This window comes from Pungitius pungitius, chromosome 8 (genome assembly GCF_949316345.1).
Source record: "Pungitius pungitius chromosome 8, fPunPun2.1, whole genome shotgun sequence".
NCBI classification, from domain to species: Eukaryota; Metazoa; Chordata; class Actinopteri; order Perciformes; family Gasterosteidae; genus Pungitius; species Pungitius pungitius.
The window spans coordinates 14,357,031-14,373,029 of record NC_084907.1 but is presented as its reverse complement, the minus strand read 5'-3'; the positions used below and the strand labels follow the sequence as shown (position 1 = coordinate 14,373,029).

At 41.5% G+C, this 15,999-nt stretch overlaps 2 protein-coding genes across 3 annotated transcripts in view; one reads left to right on the top strand and one right to left on the bottom strand.

Moving 5' to 3' along the window:
• Positions 1–15,999, bottom strand: part of LOC119194246 (small ribosomal subunit protein eS26) — a 226,092-nt gene that overhangs the window by 120,043 nt on the left and 90,050 nt on the right. The window lies entirely within an intron of this gene.
• On the top strand, positions 1,503–15,706 carry prkcda (protein kinase C, delta a). Of its 2 annotated transcripts, none has more exons than XM_037447937.2 (18): positions 1,503–1,746; positions 4,241–4,373; positions 4,476–4,675; positions 4,774–4,840; positions 5,530–5,692; positions 6,141–6,172; positions 6,344–6,429; positions 6,898–7,027; positions 7,115–7,215; positions 7,831–7,927; positions 8,069–8,199; positions 8,447–8,620; positions 8,704–8,795; positions 11,028–11,090; positions 11,513–11,651; positions 11,790–11,978; positions 14,588–14,716; positions 14,836–15,706. In XM_037447937.2, the coding sequence occupies exons 2-18, from the start codon at positions 4,265–4,267 to the stop codon at positions 14,992–14,994; spliced, it is 2,061 nt and encodes a 686-aa protein (XP_037303834.1). In that variant the 5' UTR covers positions 1,503–1,746; positions 4,241–4,264; the 3' UTR covers positions 14,995–15,706. The 2 variants fall into 2 exon arrangements, with proteins under 2 accessions (XP_037303834.1, XP_037303833.1); XM_037447936.2 differs by having other exon boundaries at positions 1,504–1,746; positions 4,244–4,373.

Sequence of the window (15,999 nt, the reverse complement as noted above, 5' to 3'; positions counted from 1 at the left end):
TCTGCACGCTGCTCTATATATTCGTCTGTGACCATTCTGTCATCTGCAAAATTCTGCGGAGAAAGAAGTGTAAACGCATGTAAACCGGGCCATCCGTTGTCCTGAGGAATGAAAATCTGCCTGAAGTCTTTGAGAAGTCGCTGCAAAACCGACAAACCTCTCCCCTCCAACAAAGAATTGTGGATTTTACACTTACACTGGATTGCATTAACCACCTGATATAACATGTCCATCAATGAGCCGTTGGAAGGTTCTATATTATCCAAAATGCTGAATTACTGCATTCAATGCGCATGTTTTCTTCCTCCTTGTTATCATATACAAGAGGAAGTGGATTAAGTGTGGGTATGTGATGTAGAAATATCATTGGCTGAGAGATACACTGCTGCTGCCTACTTACAGGAGTCTTGGCTCTGCCTGAGACTCCAAAATAAGTGTAGCTTATTATGTTTTTATCAAAATCCTGACACTTTATCATGCGTCCAGCTGTATGTCTCTTCATCTGCCTTTTTTATAGATGGATGCTTTTCTGTTTTACTGCCTGTTCATATACAAATAAATGGTTAACACGGTTGAAACTTAAGTGATGGAAGTTGTTTTAAAGAAGATACAAGTCCTTGGAGTATCCTGTGGAATATAATGTTGAATGTACACAGTATCTGTATTATAGACGATTTAGATTTAGATGGATCAATCCCATGTTGCATTAGTCTCAGTATCAACAGCCTATACATCCCACGAGTGGAACACACATTATGTGTGGGTGTGTGTGTTTGCTAGAAGAAGAACAGAAGGAGAGGACCACTTGAGGTGGGCATGTGCATCTGTCAGAGATAAGGAGCAGAAGAATTGAGATTCTCAGAGGGGAGAGGGGAACACTAGCACACCTGTGCACGGCCAGCCTGTTAATTAAACCCCACATACTTCAATATGACTCAGCCAGCCGACATTTCATTAGTGCCATCTGATGAGACCAGCATATCCACCCTTGTACCTTCGTACAAGAAGGGTATATTTGAGTGTGTGTTTGTGAGGGCGTCAGTGAGATAAATAAAGGAAATCCATTATTTGGAGGGCTTTCGTATACCTGAAAAATACTGCAGGAGCCAAATCAGCCACCTCCTCACCAGCAAGAACCAGGCTGAAGCCTCAGAACTTCCCCCACAGCCGAACAGCCTCGTGACCCCACCCCTTGCCTCACAAACAGCTAAAGGGGAACCAAGAAAACCAGAGGAACCAGGATGGGGGCCAGTGTGGCCATATGTAATTCCAGTTCAGGTGACAATCCAAGAGCGACCTGAGGTCAGCTATACGCCGATATCGTAGTCCGATTTTATAGTCGTCCCGACAGGTGTTCTTTCAGCTCAGGTGATCAACAGGTCTGCAGTGAACATCATGGTGTGAATCATGTTGACTGAAACGTGACTGAAACAAATGCACGTGAGAAGGATAGACGTGCACAGTCCCACACAGGCTGAAAATAAGAAGCGACACAAACGTATTCATTCAAAATGCGGCAACTCAGTGCATTGAAACTCCTGGGCAACGGACCGTTGTGTTTGCGCGTGCGCGTTCGCGCGTGTGTGTGTGTGTGTGCGTGTAGCAGGGAAACGTCACAGTTCACCGAGCGAGCTGCGGGAGCGCGCCGCACTTCCTCTTTCGAAGGACTCGCTGAGCGAAAAGACGAGAGGAAAATAAAGAGCAGCTTCCCCCGCAATAAAGAAACAGCACAACTTGCAGGACGAGGTGAGACCGATGTTACTTTTTTCATTTTTTTAGTCGAGGTTTCTCAAATGTGTGGAGTTTGTCTAAAGTTTCGCAAAGCAGGAACAGCCTAACGGGAACGCACCCGCGTTCTTCTTTTTTGTTGGGGGGAAACTAACCGTATTATCACATCGTTCAACCGTGACCGTGTACGCGAATTGTAATTCACAGTACTAACGTAAACACACCTTCTACTCTTATAAACTAAATCTAAATCTAATAGCCATGACATCATTGGTAATACCTTGTGTTTTAACAAGCGGTTGTGATTGAAACTTTTCCGGACAGAGTCCCCTTGTTTAAAGAAACATAAACTATGCGCGATGGCATCTGTCACCTGGTTCACGCGCCACGGGCTCCGCGGCTGATTGGTTGCACAGGTGAAGCGGTGGGACTAGATGCAATCCGATCCATACTGGCTACCGCTTTGTGCTCGGATAGCGATCTGCATGAGGGACATCGGGGTCCCTTTTAGCCACGGGAACCATCGCGTGGGGGGGCCGGGGTGGTAATAAGGAATTCCAGTCCAGCTCACAGAATCACACGGGTCGCATACTTTGTCGCAACACCCCGCTGTGAGGAGGAATGCGGGCAGGTCTGGACAGAAACGGGAGTCTCGCTCTTTACATATGTGTCATAAATCAAACACGATCGCAAACTGCTGGCGTGAGTTGACGTCTTCGTTTACCCCCACCCCCCACTCCTCCCATAGACATAAACCACATCATTTAAAGACAATCAGAGTACTGATTCTTTTCAATGGTCGTAGTCATAGTTTTACCTGTGCAAATCGTTGTAAACTGTTATACACACTAAATCCAAAACTTTTCATATAACTGCATGTCTTATTTACGAAGATCCGTTGTTCAAATGCAAGCAAACACGGCATGACAATTTAGAATGTGATTGTTATTCCATATCCCAAATTTTAAGCGTAATAATATTCTTTGTAGTAGTATGTGTTACCTCTGCTTCGGTATCAAGAAGTAGGTAACATACAAATGAATATTAGGAAGTCAGGTGGAAGTTACATCATACCGGTGGATAGGACAGAAGTACTACTGAATTTAACAGAGGAATCAAATCGAAACTGCACATGAACAATTTTCTAGCTAATCAATCACCACCGACCTCAATATTACACAGTGGGGTTGCTATTGATTAACTAAAACCCTGCCATCACAGTTAACTGCCGCAGTGAGCCATTGTGTGTACTTTTTTCTTCTCTGTGATTTTCTGTGTATTCCTTTGATCTCAGAATAGGCTTTTAAAGGTTGTGAAAACCAGCCAGCCCAACTGCGGTGTGCTGCACGTTTGTATTTTTGTCAGTGACAGGTTTAGGCCTGTTCTGAGTTTTTCAGCACTGGAAAACACCTCCGCTGTTACAGAAGCAACCTTTCAAAAACCACACAGTCAAGAAAACACAGCAACAGGGAATCAAAGAATGCATCAGAGGTTCAAATGATGCAGGCACATTTAAACCTCGGCAAACCACATTGTTTGTTATTGAGGAGTGTGCAAGACATGTAGGACAACAACCGAACGGGCCCGCCAACACGTTTGATGGGCGTCTCTTTTTGCCATTGCACATCCTGAAACCGGTGTAGCAGTTACACCAGAGGTTGTGTGGTTCCATCTGTGACACATGTAAGATTCAGTCTAGTATAGCTAGTGCTAGTGTAGGCTGATATGGATCTCCCACCAATATAATAGCATATATTTCACCCCAAATGTAAAAGAATGTAAATATTGTCCATCCACTTTTATATGATGAGTTTTTTTCAATCATTTGTGGCTTGCTTTTCCATGACAAAATGAAAAATGTTCACCAACATAATTATTTGTTTAACTAACATTTGTGAAAATGTTAACATATTCAATTTCCAGAATACGCTTAATCTAATAAATAATAATTATTAAAAATATATATAATAAATACAAACTAAGCGTCATGATTATTGTTATATCTTTCTTTCCTCACTTTTCCTTTATTGTTTTGCCTCAAACAATTAATTAGCTTTTTAGATACAAAACACATTTAAGAGTCAAACCTTCTTTTTGTGTCACTCCTAAGTGGGGTTGAAATGTCTCAAAATTAGATAATAAAGAACAACAATAATTTTAATAATTACAATTACAAAATCATTTTTCTATACATAGCTGTACAATGAGTCCTGGAAGATGGATTCCTTCTGTTGAGTTTTTTTTCCCCTGTTTAATGTTTCTTTTGCTTCAACGGTCATCTACTCTTTGTTATCTGACAGGATGTCAGGAATATTCTCTGACATTGTTCCGTTTCACAATGTAAATACAGATACCTGTAACACTTATCTTGCAACACCGTGTATTCTTGCAGAATATGCACCTGTGTGTGTTAATGCAATAAGTGGACATGACAATCAACTAGCTGTGTGTAACTAACTAGTCGTTATAGAAACATTTCACAGCGTAGATTGCCTTCGTCCACCTCTGAAAGCAGGTGTCTTTGGTGCTCGGCAACATGGCTCCTTTCTTGAGGATCGCCTTCAACTCGTACGACATGGGCGTGATGTCTCCTCTCGTTGACCCGCCTTTCTGTGCAATCAAGATGAAGGAGGCCTTGACAACTGGTGACGAACTGATAGCTTAAACCGCACTAAGATTTTACAGAAGTAGTTTCTGTAAAAAAGAAGAAGTCCGTATCTTAACCTTCCTCTTCTTCCTATGTCCAGAACGGGGTAAGACCCTGGTTCAGCGCAAGCCCACCATGTATCCGGCGTGGAAGGCCAGTTTCGATGCCCACATATATGAGGGTCGTGTGCTAGAGGTGCTGCTGATGAAGACAGCCGAGGAGCCGCTGGCTGAGGTCACTGTCGGTGTGTCCGTCCTCGCTGAGCGTTGCAAGAAGGCCAACGGGCGTGCTGAGTTCTGGGTAGCACATTACACATTATCTGTCGCCCCTCCTTAGAGCAATCTCATAAGCAGACAAAGTGTGACGGCGTGTGTGCGTCTATTTGTTTGTGTGTTCAGGTGGATCTCCATCCTTCTGGGAAAGTGATGATGGCTGTGCAGTATTTTCTGGAAGGAGTGGATACAGGTAAAGCACATGAGATGGAAACATCTTAGCATATTTCCTCTGTACTCTTGGTCACAAGTACCTCTAAGACTCGCAATGCCAAATGAGTGTCATTCGAGTAGGCACCGGGTTCTATTGGGACCTGTGATCGATTTCTGATTAATGAAAGCGAATAATAGTCTCCACAGGTTTGAACTGTGAGTGTGACTTATGTAATTAAAAGGACAATTGCTGCACTCAAGGGAGTCAATCAAATCCTATGTTTACTGTGTAGAAAGTTGGCCATAGATAACAAAGGCATAAGACAGATATGAGTGCGATGTCGGCATGCGGTGTAAAAAGACTCCTCGCAACTTTCGGGCTGCTGTTTCCCTGGTCAGGGACAAAGTAGAAGTAGTACTTCACACCATGACAATGTTTGGATCAACAGCTGCGAGAGAGCTCAAATAATCTGCCAAACAAACAACACTTAGCTATCAACAGATTCTGGGAGTATACAAAAAAAAAAAGGAATAAAGGGCAGGTGAAAATAGTTTAATCTGGACTCAAAGTGGCGTCATTTATTGTTTAAAATATTTATCATTTTTGATTGCCAAAGATCACCATTCATTTGTTGATCTATCAATATGTGTTGATGCAAAATTACCGTTATTTTTTTGCTGCAATGTTGTGCGATGACTGATCAGTGTGTTTCTCTGTGTATCTCAAAGAGAGTAACCAGGCTACCAAGGAGATGGAGGAGGGGGCTCCTAACCTGAACCGTAGACGGGGGGCCATCAAACAAGCCAAGATCCACGTCATAAAGAACCACGAGTTCATTGCCACGTTCTTCAGGCAGCCGACTTTCTGCTCCGTCTGCAGAGAATTTGTCTGGTCAGTCCAGCCTACTCATCCGCCCTGTATACAAACCTCTAAAATAACTTGAAGGCAACTCATAAACCACAGATGAGATAAACTAAAATGCGGAGAATGACATATGACAGATTAAAGCCAGTATTTGGGAACTTCCTGTTATTTGAGTTGGCTAATTTCCAACAAAACAGCGTTAACCAAACTGATTGCTTGTGGAGTTATTGATTATACTATTAAGGTGAACTTAGCCTTTACGTTGTGACATTTGTCTGTGTCAATGTTTGCCTTTTCTTGGCTATAGTTGTGCTTTGAAGCTGGTAGAGGAAGTAGAAAAGGAGACCATGAGATAGTAATCAGCACATATGTGCAGCAGTTTTCCATTATCTCTAAGTGATCAGAAAACCACTCAAATTCACGTGATTAAATAAGAAAAAAGTCTGACTTATTTGTGTTGCTTTGCCTCACACAGGGGACTCAACAAGCAAGGCTATAAATGCAGGCGTAAGTGTACAATAATTAAATAAATCCTGTGCCATACTTTAAATAGCAAAGTTCAGATGGTATCTATTAACAACACATTTCACTGTTTTATTTGTCTGGCCAGTTTACATGATATGCTCAAATACTGAAACAAATATACAAATAATATTTTTATCTTGTTTTTTTTATTAGAATGCAATGCAGCCATCCACAAGAAGTGCATAGACAAAATCATCGGCAGATGTACTGGTACTGCTGCCAACAGTCGCGATACTGTGGTACGTATCACTTGTTTTGCAGTACAACATGTACTGTGAGTGTCCTCCATATGTCTCACAATTTCAGTTTAGTGTGAGCTTTTTCTCCCTCTTTTTTTGTTGTGAAGTATCTCTCCTTAACAGTTTGAACAATGAGTTTAATACATTTAGTTATTGTCCACATCCAATAAGAGCCTCTTGTGAGTGATCAGTAGTACTGACAGACAAAGACAGCACAAGACCAATTGACCCAGATAATGGTGGCATGGAAATAATCTGACACAAACATGGGATGCGTTCTCAGGGGGGAACTCTAAATCAGTGTAGTAGTAAACGAACAATGAACTTCACTGTGGTCACTTCTGACACTGAGTTCATGGAGAAAATCGTAAAACAAAGCAAGAAGGGGGGGGAAAAAGTCTGGCAGGTGCTCACAGGCCGCTCAGTAGAATCCCTCATGGAGATGATGACTCTCGTTTGTCACTGCAGTTCCAGAAGGAGCGTTTTAAAATTGACATGCCGCACCGTTTTAAGAACCACAACTACATGAGTCCAACCTTCTGCGACCACTGTGGAAGTCTGCTGTGGGGTCTTGTCAAACAAGGCCTAAAGTGTGAAGGTACAGTGACAACATGTGTGAAAAATTGTTGGAGAGGAAAAGTACTTTTATCATAAACAGTTTTTTGTTGTTTGTTCTGGTCTTCAGATTGCGCCATGAATGTCCATCACAAGTGTCAGGATAAAGTAGCCAACCTTTGTGGTATTAACCAGAAACTACTAGCTGAAGCACTCACACAAGTCACCCAGGTGAGTTTATGAAGTCACGACCTCATTCAATGCTTGATCCTATCAAGAGTCAAGACATAGTGACGTCTTAAGATGGGTAGTACAAGTACAAGACAAAGTACCACAACACACATTGTGGATATCTATTCCATTATTGCTTACTCTGCCATTAGTAAACCGAGATTAATTAAATGAACTTACATAATGAGATGCTCATGATGATAACAAACTATAACCATTTTCTCATGTAATCGTTAGCTAGATATTTAGATTAGAACATTCCTGCTTACAATAACGGACCCGCTTTGTATTCTGGTATTTTGAGTGTGGAGGCGAGTCTGACGTGAGCTTGGTAACACTTAATTTGGATGCAGTCCAAGTCCAAAGCTGATACTGAATCTTAAGGCAAAAAATGGAACAAGCTAGAAAAGTGCACTCAGTAGGTTGCATATCTCCAGCAGGTGCAGAAACCACTGCTGTAATGTTTGAATACATTAACCCAACCTACAATCCCCCCCCCCCCCCCCCTCTCAAAACAAGCAGAAGTACTTAACTGGCAACCAAACTATTTGTACAGCAAAATGCGAGATTAGACCGTTCCTCGCCATTCATTTATTCATCTTTCTCTATTCGAAGAAATCGTCCACCCGCCGCTCAGATCCCAACCTGCCTGATATGCCCGATATTGGAATCTACGATGAAGTTAACAAGATCGCCGGACTGGAAATTGCAGGTAAGTGAGCGTTTCCCTGTATGTGCTTCCATGTGAGCAGTACATGCTCTCCAATAATAATGATACCTGCAGAACATTATTCATTATTATGTTGAGTGTATTTCAGTAATAATATGAAATGATAATATGTCTGTCCATTAGATGCTTCTCCCTATGGCAGACTGTGGGAGGGGGCCAACTCTCGACCTCATTCTCGCATCACCCATTCGACCCACATCAACGTGGACCACTTTGTCTTCCACAAGGTTTTGGGAAAAGGCAGCTTCGGCAAGGTACAGAGCCACCATGTCATTGTGAAGTCTGCTGTGAAAAAGCCCAACTCAGGTGTGAGAGGATGACCTGTCAACACATGTCGGATAAACTGGCACACAAACAAATGAAACACGTGAAATGTAGGCGTTGGATCAAACCACGAACCGTAGACAAGACGCGTGACTTAACCGGCATTTCAAGCTTCATGCTTTTAAATGACAGAAAGCAATCAAAGTCTCTCTTCTGCTCGTCTTCTCTGCGTCCCAGGTTCTCCTGGCCGAGCTGAAGGGTCGTGGTGAGTACTTTGCAGTGAAGGCTTTGAAGAAAGACGTGGTGCTGATGGATGACGACGTGGAGTGCACCATGGTAGAGAAGAGGGTCTTGGCTTTAGCCTGGGAAAACCCCTTTCTCACACACCTTTACTCCACCTTCCATACCAAGGTATTCTGTTTCATGTCATTGGTGTTTCTGTACTCTACACGTTTAGTTGTAACTGTACCCTCAACACTGAAACTTGTCAACAGGAGCATCTGTTCTTTGTGATGGAGTATCTGAACGGAGGAGACCTGATGTTTCATATTCAGGAGAAAGGCCGTTTTGAACTTAACAGAACCACGTGAGTCACACCTGTAGCACAAGACGTTACAACATACAAAGTCAGTGTCATAAAAACATGCATAACCTGCTATCAATACTCCGTGCCGTGCAGTTCCTACAGCTGTGCAGGAGTTAATGTAAAAACATGAGCTCATGTTTATTCTCCTAGTGACTCTCTTTGTCCCTGTCCCATTATGCGTTTTTATGTTTACATGATATACTGAAACCTGCTGGACTGGGGCTGGTGTCTATAAGCTGCGTGTCTCCTGCTGAATGGCCTTTTAAGGACTAGGCCGGTCTCGGTGCTCGTGTAGTGTTTGTATGGGGAGGTATCAGTTACCACCACCCACCTCTCTACTCTTTGCTCTGTGGGAATCCCTCCAGGAAAAAAAAACACTGGCCCTCTAATAAAAGGAAAGGTGTTTCATTCTAAAACTTACTGTCACCTGAGCCAGAGCCAGCTACATTTTCTGACATTTCTAACATTTACAAAGATGAAAATGAAGCATTTCTTTGCAGGTGCTGTTTAATATAAGCACCATGTCTCCCCCCCGTAAATAGTTGCACCTGTATTGATTTCAGCTAGTTTTTTTCAGGTGATAACCTCCAGCTTTGAAAAGTGAAGCCAACGCACAAGACTCAATAAGTTTGACATTGAAACACTTCACTTGATTTATTACCTCAGTAAAGTTTACTTTTAATGAGTTTATGGTCTCAATCACTACTTTTAAGCCTTCTTGACAGCACAATGTCGATTTGGTAAATTGTGGCCTTATTAAGATTAAATTAGTGTATAAAAGTGTATTCTTTGAGGCTTTAGAGATTCAAAGGTCCGAACCACAGTGTCTGGGAGTTGTCGGTTTTCCCGATTTTTACTCTGAACAATTTCACAGCGTTTTCAGTTCATTAAAGGTTACTCTAAAGTTTTGGCGACCTATTAATGTATTTTTCAGTATTCGATTATTCTCCTCACCCTCACTCAAGGCTTTGAAACTGTAGTTCACAGATCTGTTGTGGATGTCCCGGTGACTTCTTCTTCTCACCACAAGGACCACTGGCAGCTCTTTTGAGTTTTCTTGTTTGACCAGGAATTTTAGACATCCCTAAATTAATTTAAGCACCTCAAGAATAAATATGATAACATAATAATAAATATATTTTAATAAAATATAATGAATAAAGTATTATAACAAAAAAGGAGAAGCAGAAATATGCATCTTATGTATCTTAAAAGTGAAGCAAAGCAGGCTTGATTTAAATTGTTAAAACAACAACAACTACCCCTGTAGACTTTAGTGTTTGCATTGTTGTTTAAAGTAGTTTTATGTTGTGTAGATAGAAACAAATCAAGACCATCAATGCATTAACCATTGTCGTTTCTGACACCTTATGACCATACCGGTGGGTGTTTAAACATTAAATTGGGTTTTGCTGTTACCGTTCCTGTAGTTAAACTGGAGGCTCATGAGCTGACAGGAGTAATTCCCTGCTTAACAAACAGACACCTGATCTTGTGTTAGTATCCACTACAGTCCTCCTCACTCACTGGCTGTATTCAGCCTGGATGGATATTTTACCTTAAGTGAGTGAGAAAATAAAATGGAGTGTATTTTTATTTGTTTCAGTATATATGTTTGAACATGATACATCTAGATTCTGATCTTTATCACCACAAAGGCCCCGTTCTTCGTCAACCTCTATTCGACCTCTTGACCCGGTGGTAGAGAGTCTAGTCCCACACCTCAAAAGCCCAAATGATTTATTTATACTGCATCTAGCCGTCCGTTTACATTGTGTTTTAGGTTATTAGTGTGGTTTCTAGAAGAGGTTGAGAGCTGCATGTACATGTGCATGTATGTGTGCACAGGCTAACTTGTTCTATTCTAAGTGTCAAATGGTTAATAAATAAAACCACAAAGCTTAGTCCTCGTCAGTCTTTGGTGTACATCGAAAGAAGACTTATTGGTTTAGAGCGGAGGCCACTCGACCACCTGACATGGACGACGGGCAGCGACAGGCAGGCTAATCTTTCAGCTTAACTCTGCTCTCAGGTTTCACATTATGAGAGCGTTATTCACCTCTGCTACTCCATACAAATGTACTACTCAATAATTCAGCCCTACACTGAAATAAGTTTGCAGTGATACAAGTGTTCAGCTGTGAGACACTAGTGAGATGGCCACGCAGCAGACCGGGTGGATTCCACCTGAGATGAAATGTTCATGTCTGTCTGCCTTGTTTCTCTCCCCAGGTTCTACTCCGCCGAGATAATTTGTGGTCTCCAGTTCTTGCATACCAAAGGGATTATCTACAGGTCAGAGCAAACATATGCATTGATTCTAGGTGTACAGTATATATACGGCCATTTTTCATTTTTTCCATTTTCTTTACATCACAGCTGACCACATTCCATTTTTTCACACAAATACACAAAATAATTTCAAGAGCTTTGCGAAAGTGAACTTGTTTACGCTTGAAACTGCTTGGTTAAATAATCCCACGCATTTTAACACTTTTTTTAAAGTGTCATTGTGTTGCAATGCAATTGTGAACAGGGGATGCTTGGGTAACTGTGAATTTTTTTCTATTTTCTTGCACTAAAGGTTAAAAAATAAATAGTGTAGGTGCTTGCAATTGCATAACCAGAATATAAGTATACTGTTTTCAAAGTTTGTAATGGATTACCACATGATTGGTGCTTTGATGGGTTACTCATCTCATTGTTTTTGTTTCCAGAGATCTCAAGTTAGACAATGTAATGCTGGACCATGAGGGGCACATAAAGATAGCCGACTTTGGTATGTGCAAGGAGAACGTGTTCGGAGAGAATCGTGCCACAACTTTCTGCGGTACTCCTGACTATATTGCTCCAGAGGTAACGTGTTTCATACTGACGAATTAGACTCGTTCTTGTTCTGAAACATATTAAAATGCTTTCAGCATTTTGTGTGAGAACAAGTCACTGTAGCTGTCAATAATAATTCTTTTTTTATGGTGTTGTGTTTAAACTCAGATCCTGTTGGGTCAGAAATACTCATTTTCCGTTGACTGGTGGTCATTTGGGGTGTTGCTGTACGAAATGTTGATTGGTCAGTCGCCTTTCCATGGAGATGATGAGGATGAGCTATTTGAGTCCATCCGCATGGATACTCCCCACTATCCCCGCTGGATCAACAAGGAGGCCGAGGACCTGCTTGAGCGGGTCAGTACCAACTCTGTTACACAAAATACATCCGTCATAGGGGACCAATTCTGCTCCAGGGAAAAAGTTATTTCCACATTTCAATTCAATTCAATTCAATTCATTTTATTTTGTATAGCCCAAAATCGCAAATTACAAATTTGCCCCAGAGGGCTTTACAGTCTGTACACATGCAACATCCTCTTTCCCGAAACCCTCACATCGGCACAGGAAAACTCCCCAAAATATGAAAAAACCCTTCAATGGGGAAAAAAGGGAAGAAACCTTAGGGAGAACGTCAGAGGAGGGATCCCTCTCCCGGGATGGACAGAATGCAATGGATGTCATGTGTACAGAATCAACAATGTAAAAGATGTACAATACATTCAATTTCTCTAACTGAAATGATACAAATAATTGCAAGTAGCAGAAGAGGTGTACGGCAGGACCACTGCAGGGACAACCTCCATCAGATAGAACCACTATCCACAGAGGCTTCTGTGGGGAGGGAGAGCAGAAAGATGTTGGTTTATGATGACAGTAATATGAATCATATTTAAAGTAATGATGATGGCAGCAGCAGGTGTCAGCAGAGCCATGAGCCAGGAGTCAGAACCGGGGTCCGCACGAAACTATGATCCACGGAGACCTGCTAGGCGAGAAAGCACAAAAAACTCCCGGAAAGAAGCTTAATTAGTGATGTACATTAATAAAACATGGATGATTGTGGGAGGAGAAAGTGAGAGTGTGAGAGTGAAAGAGGGGCTCGGTGTGTCCTAAGAAGTCCCCCGGCAGTCTAAGCCTAGAGCAGCTTAACTAAGGGCTGGTCCAGGCTAACCTGAGCCAGCCCTAACTATAAGCAATATCAAAGAGGAACGTTTTAAGCTTTATCTTAAATGAACTGACCGAGTCTGCCCCCCGGACTGAAAGTGGAAGCTGGTTCCACAAAAGAGGAGCTTGATAACTGAAGGCTCTGGCCCCCATCCTACTTTTTAAAACTCTAGGAACCACAAGTAGCCCAGCATCTACGGAGCGTAGATGCCTTGTAGGGAAATACGGTGTAACAAGCTCTTTAAGATAAGACGGTGCCTCACCAGCAAGTGCCTTGTAGGTGAGGAGAAGTACCTTAAATTCTATTCTTGATTTAACAGGAAGCCAGTGCAGAGAATTTAATACAGGAGTTATATGATCCCATTTCTTAGTTCTTGTTAATACACGTGCTGCAGCATTCTGAATCAGTTGGAGAGGTTTAAGCGATTAACAAGAGCAGCCTGATAACAAAGAATTACAGTAATCCAGTCTAGAAGTAACAAATGCATGAACTAGTTTTTCTGCATCACTTTGAGACAGGAAGTTCCTGATTTTTGATATATTCCGTAGATGAAAAAAGGCAGTCCTTGAAGTCTTCTTTATATGAGAGTTGAAGGACATATCCTGGTCGAAGAGAACTCCAAGATTTCTGACGGTGCTGTTGGATACCAGAGCAATTCCATCCATAGAGACTGTATCACGTGACAGCTGACTTCGAAGGCGCTCTGGGCCTATCATGATAACTTCCGTTTTTTCCGAGTTTAACATCAGGAAGTTGCAGGTCATCCAAGTTTTGATGTCTCCAAGACAGTCCTGAAGTCTTAACAAGTTGGTTGGTGTCTTCTGGCTTGATCGATAGATACGGTTGAGTATCGTCTGCATAACAATGGAAGTTTATGCGGTGTTTTCTGATAACGTCGCCCAAAGGAAGCATGTACAGGGTAAATAGAATCGGTCCAAGCACAGAACCTTGTGGGACTCCGTGACCAACATTCGTGGTCCTCGATGATTCACCGTTCACAAACACAAACTGGGATCGATCCGATAAATAAGATTTAAACCAGCTGAGTGCAGTTCCTTTGATGCCAATCAAGTGTTCCAGTCTCTGCAGCAGGATACGGTGATCGATGGTGTCAAATGCAGCACTGAGGTCCAGCAATACAAGAAAAGATACAAGTCCTTGGTCCGATGCAAGTAGAAGATCATTTGTAATTTTCACCAGTGCCGTTTCTGTGCTGTGATGCATTCGAAATCCTGACTGGAAATCCTCGAACAAAGCATTGTTTTGTAGAAAGTCACATAATTGATTCGCGACAGATTTCTCCAGGATCTTAGCGAGGAAGGGAAGATTAGAGATGGGTCTGTAGTTAGCCAACACCTCTGGAGCTAGGGTAGGTTTCTTCAGAAGAGGTTTAATTACAGCTACCTTGAAGGACTGTGGTACATGTCCTGTCAACAAAGACAGATTCATAATATCCAGTAGGGATGTGCTAATTAACGGAAAAACTTCCTTAAGCAGCTTAGTTGGAATCGGATCCAGGAGACAAGTGGAAGAGTTGGATTTCAAAATTGTAGAAGTCAGTTGATCAAGGTTGATGGAAGAGAAACCATCCAAGTAGGTATCAGGGCCCACGGCTGCTTTTTTGATCAAATTTGATCATTTGATAGTTAAATCTGAGGATTTCCTGGAAGATCTATATCTAAGAAGAGAATCTATATTAATTTAATCCAGGAATGTACATTTGTGTGGATGAAAGTGAGTTTTTCTTTAGATGTAACTGTCTACATTCCTTACCCACTCTGAGTTTGTATCACTGTAGTTGTTCGAGAGGGACCCAACTCGCAGGCTAGGGATCGTGGGTAACATTCGTTCACACCCGATGTTCAACAACATCAACTGGCAGGCCTTGGAGAGGAGAGAGATCGAACCCCCCTTCAAACCCAAAGTGGTAAGCCACTCATACAAGTCATTGGGGATTAAATTCTGCTTTGTTTGCTTATAACTGTAACCTGTGATGAGCGGCTCTGTTGTATTATTTTTCTGAGACGCGTTTGTTGTCAATTACAGAAATCACCAAATGACTGTAGCAACTTTGATCGGGAGTTCCTCAGCGAGAAGCCTCGTCTCTCCCACAGCGATAAGAACTTCATAGACTCCATGGATCAGGCGGCATTCGCTGGCTTTTCGTTCATCAACCCTACGATGGAGCGCCTTTTAGAAAAGTGAGCCGTCCTGAGCTGGGTTACATCTCTACTGCTTACGGACAGTTTCCTTTTTCCGTTACATTCTCATACTTACAAAAAAGTGAGTTGTTCCACAATCAGTATTTGTGTGTCCTTATTTCAAGCAGAAACTATTCCCCTTGGGTACATGTAGAAATGGTAAGATTAAAAAAGGGCCCATGTACTGTAGATATTGACGTCATTGTGTTTGTGTGCATGCTTATTATTTGTTTAGGTTGTTAAGGCTGATATGTGTAATAATAATAATAGGGCAGGAGGTTGAAAAACCTACACTATAGGAATAAATTATACTGGATACTTCAAACTTGAGTGAATGACTCAATGTATAGAAATCCCTGACGAACATAAACCTATCTATCTTCGAATATCGACAAATAATGAATGTTACCTGTCTTTGAAACATTGTTATTTAATTTGAATGAATCATGTCTTGTTGACAAAGACGTTGCGGCAATTGAGTCCACAGTGCCATGTAAAGAACAAAACAGAAAATGTGAACTGAAAGATGATGCATTCAATGTAAAAGGTTGAGTAAAGGGTCATGCTTTTAAACAGCAGGGAGTCACTGAAATGCTGTATATATAGGATGTGTATGTATATTGTTGTAACATGTTTTTTGGTTAGCAAAGGAAATAGTTTTTTTTTTACTGTCTCCCATGTTTTACATCTGATTAAACAAACATCAACTTCCAAAACATCAGTAATGACAATTGACTCATATTATGAAAGGTTCTTAAAAACAAATCAGGTTTTATCAATGGCTCAAGGTGTAGCTGAAGAAAGTCTTAGTTTTTAGTAGATTAGTAGTTCTTTGCATTTCCATATAAATTATTATTATTTCTTACATGTTTTTCTGTCGTAGATATTTTTATAGCCTCACTTTCCAGAGATAAACATAACAAAAGACAACTTAAGGACAGCTTGGCGGTTTCGGTTGGAAACACTTTGTTACCTGACAACATCAAGCTCAATGAATAAAAATAGTTGT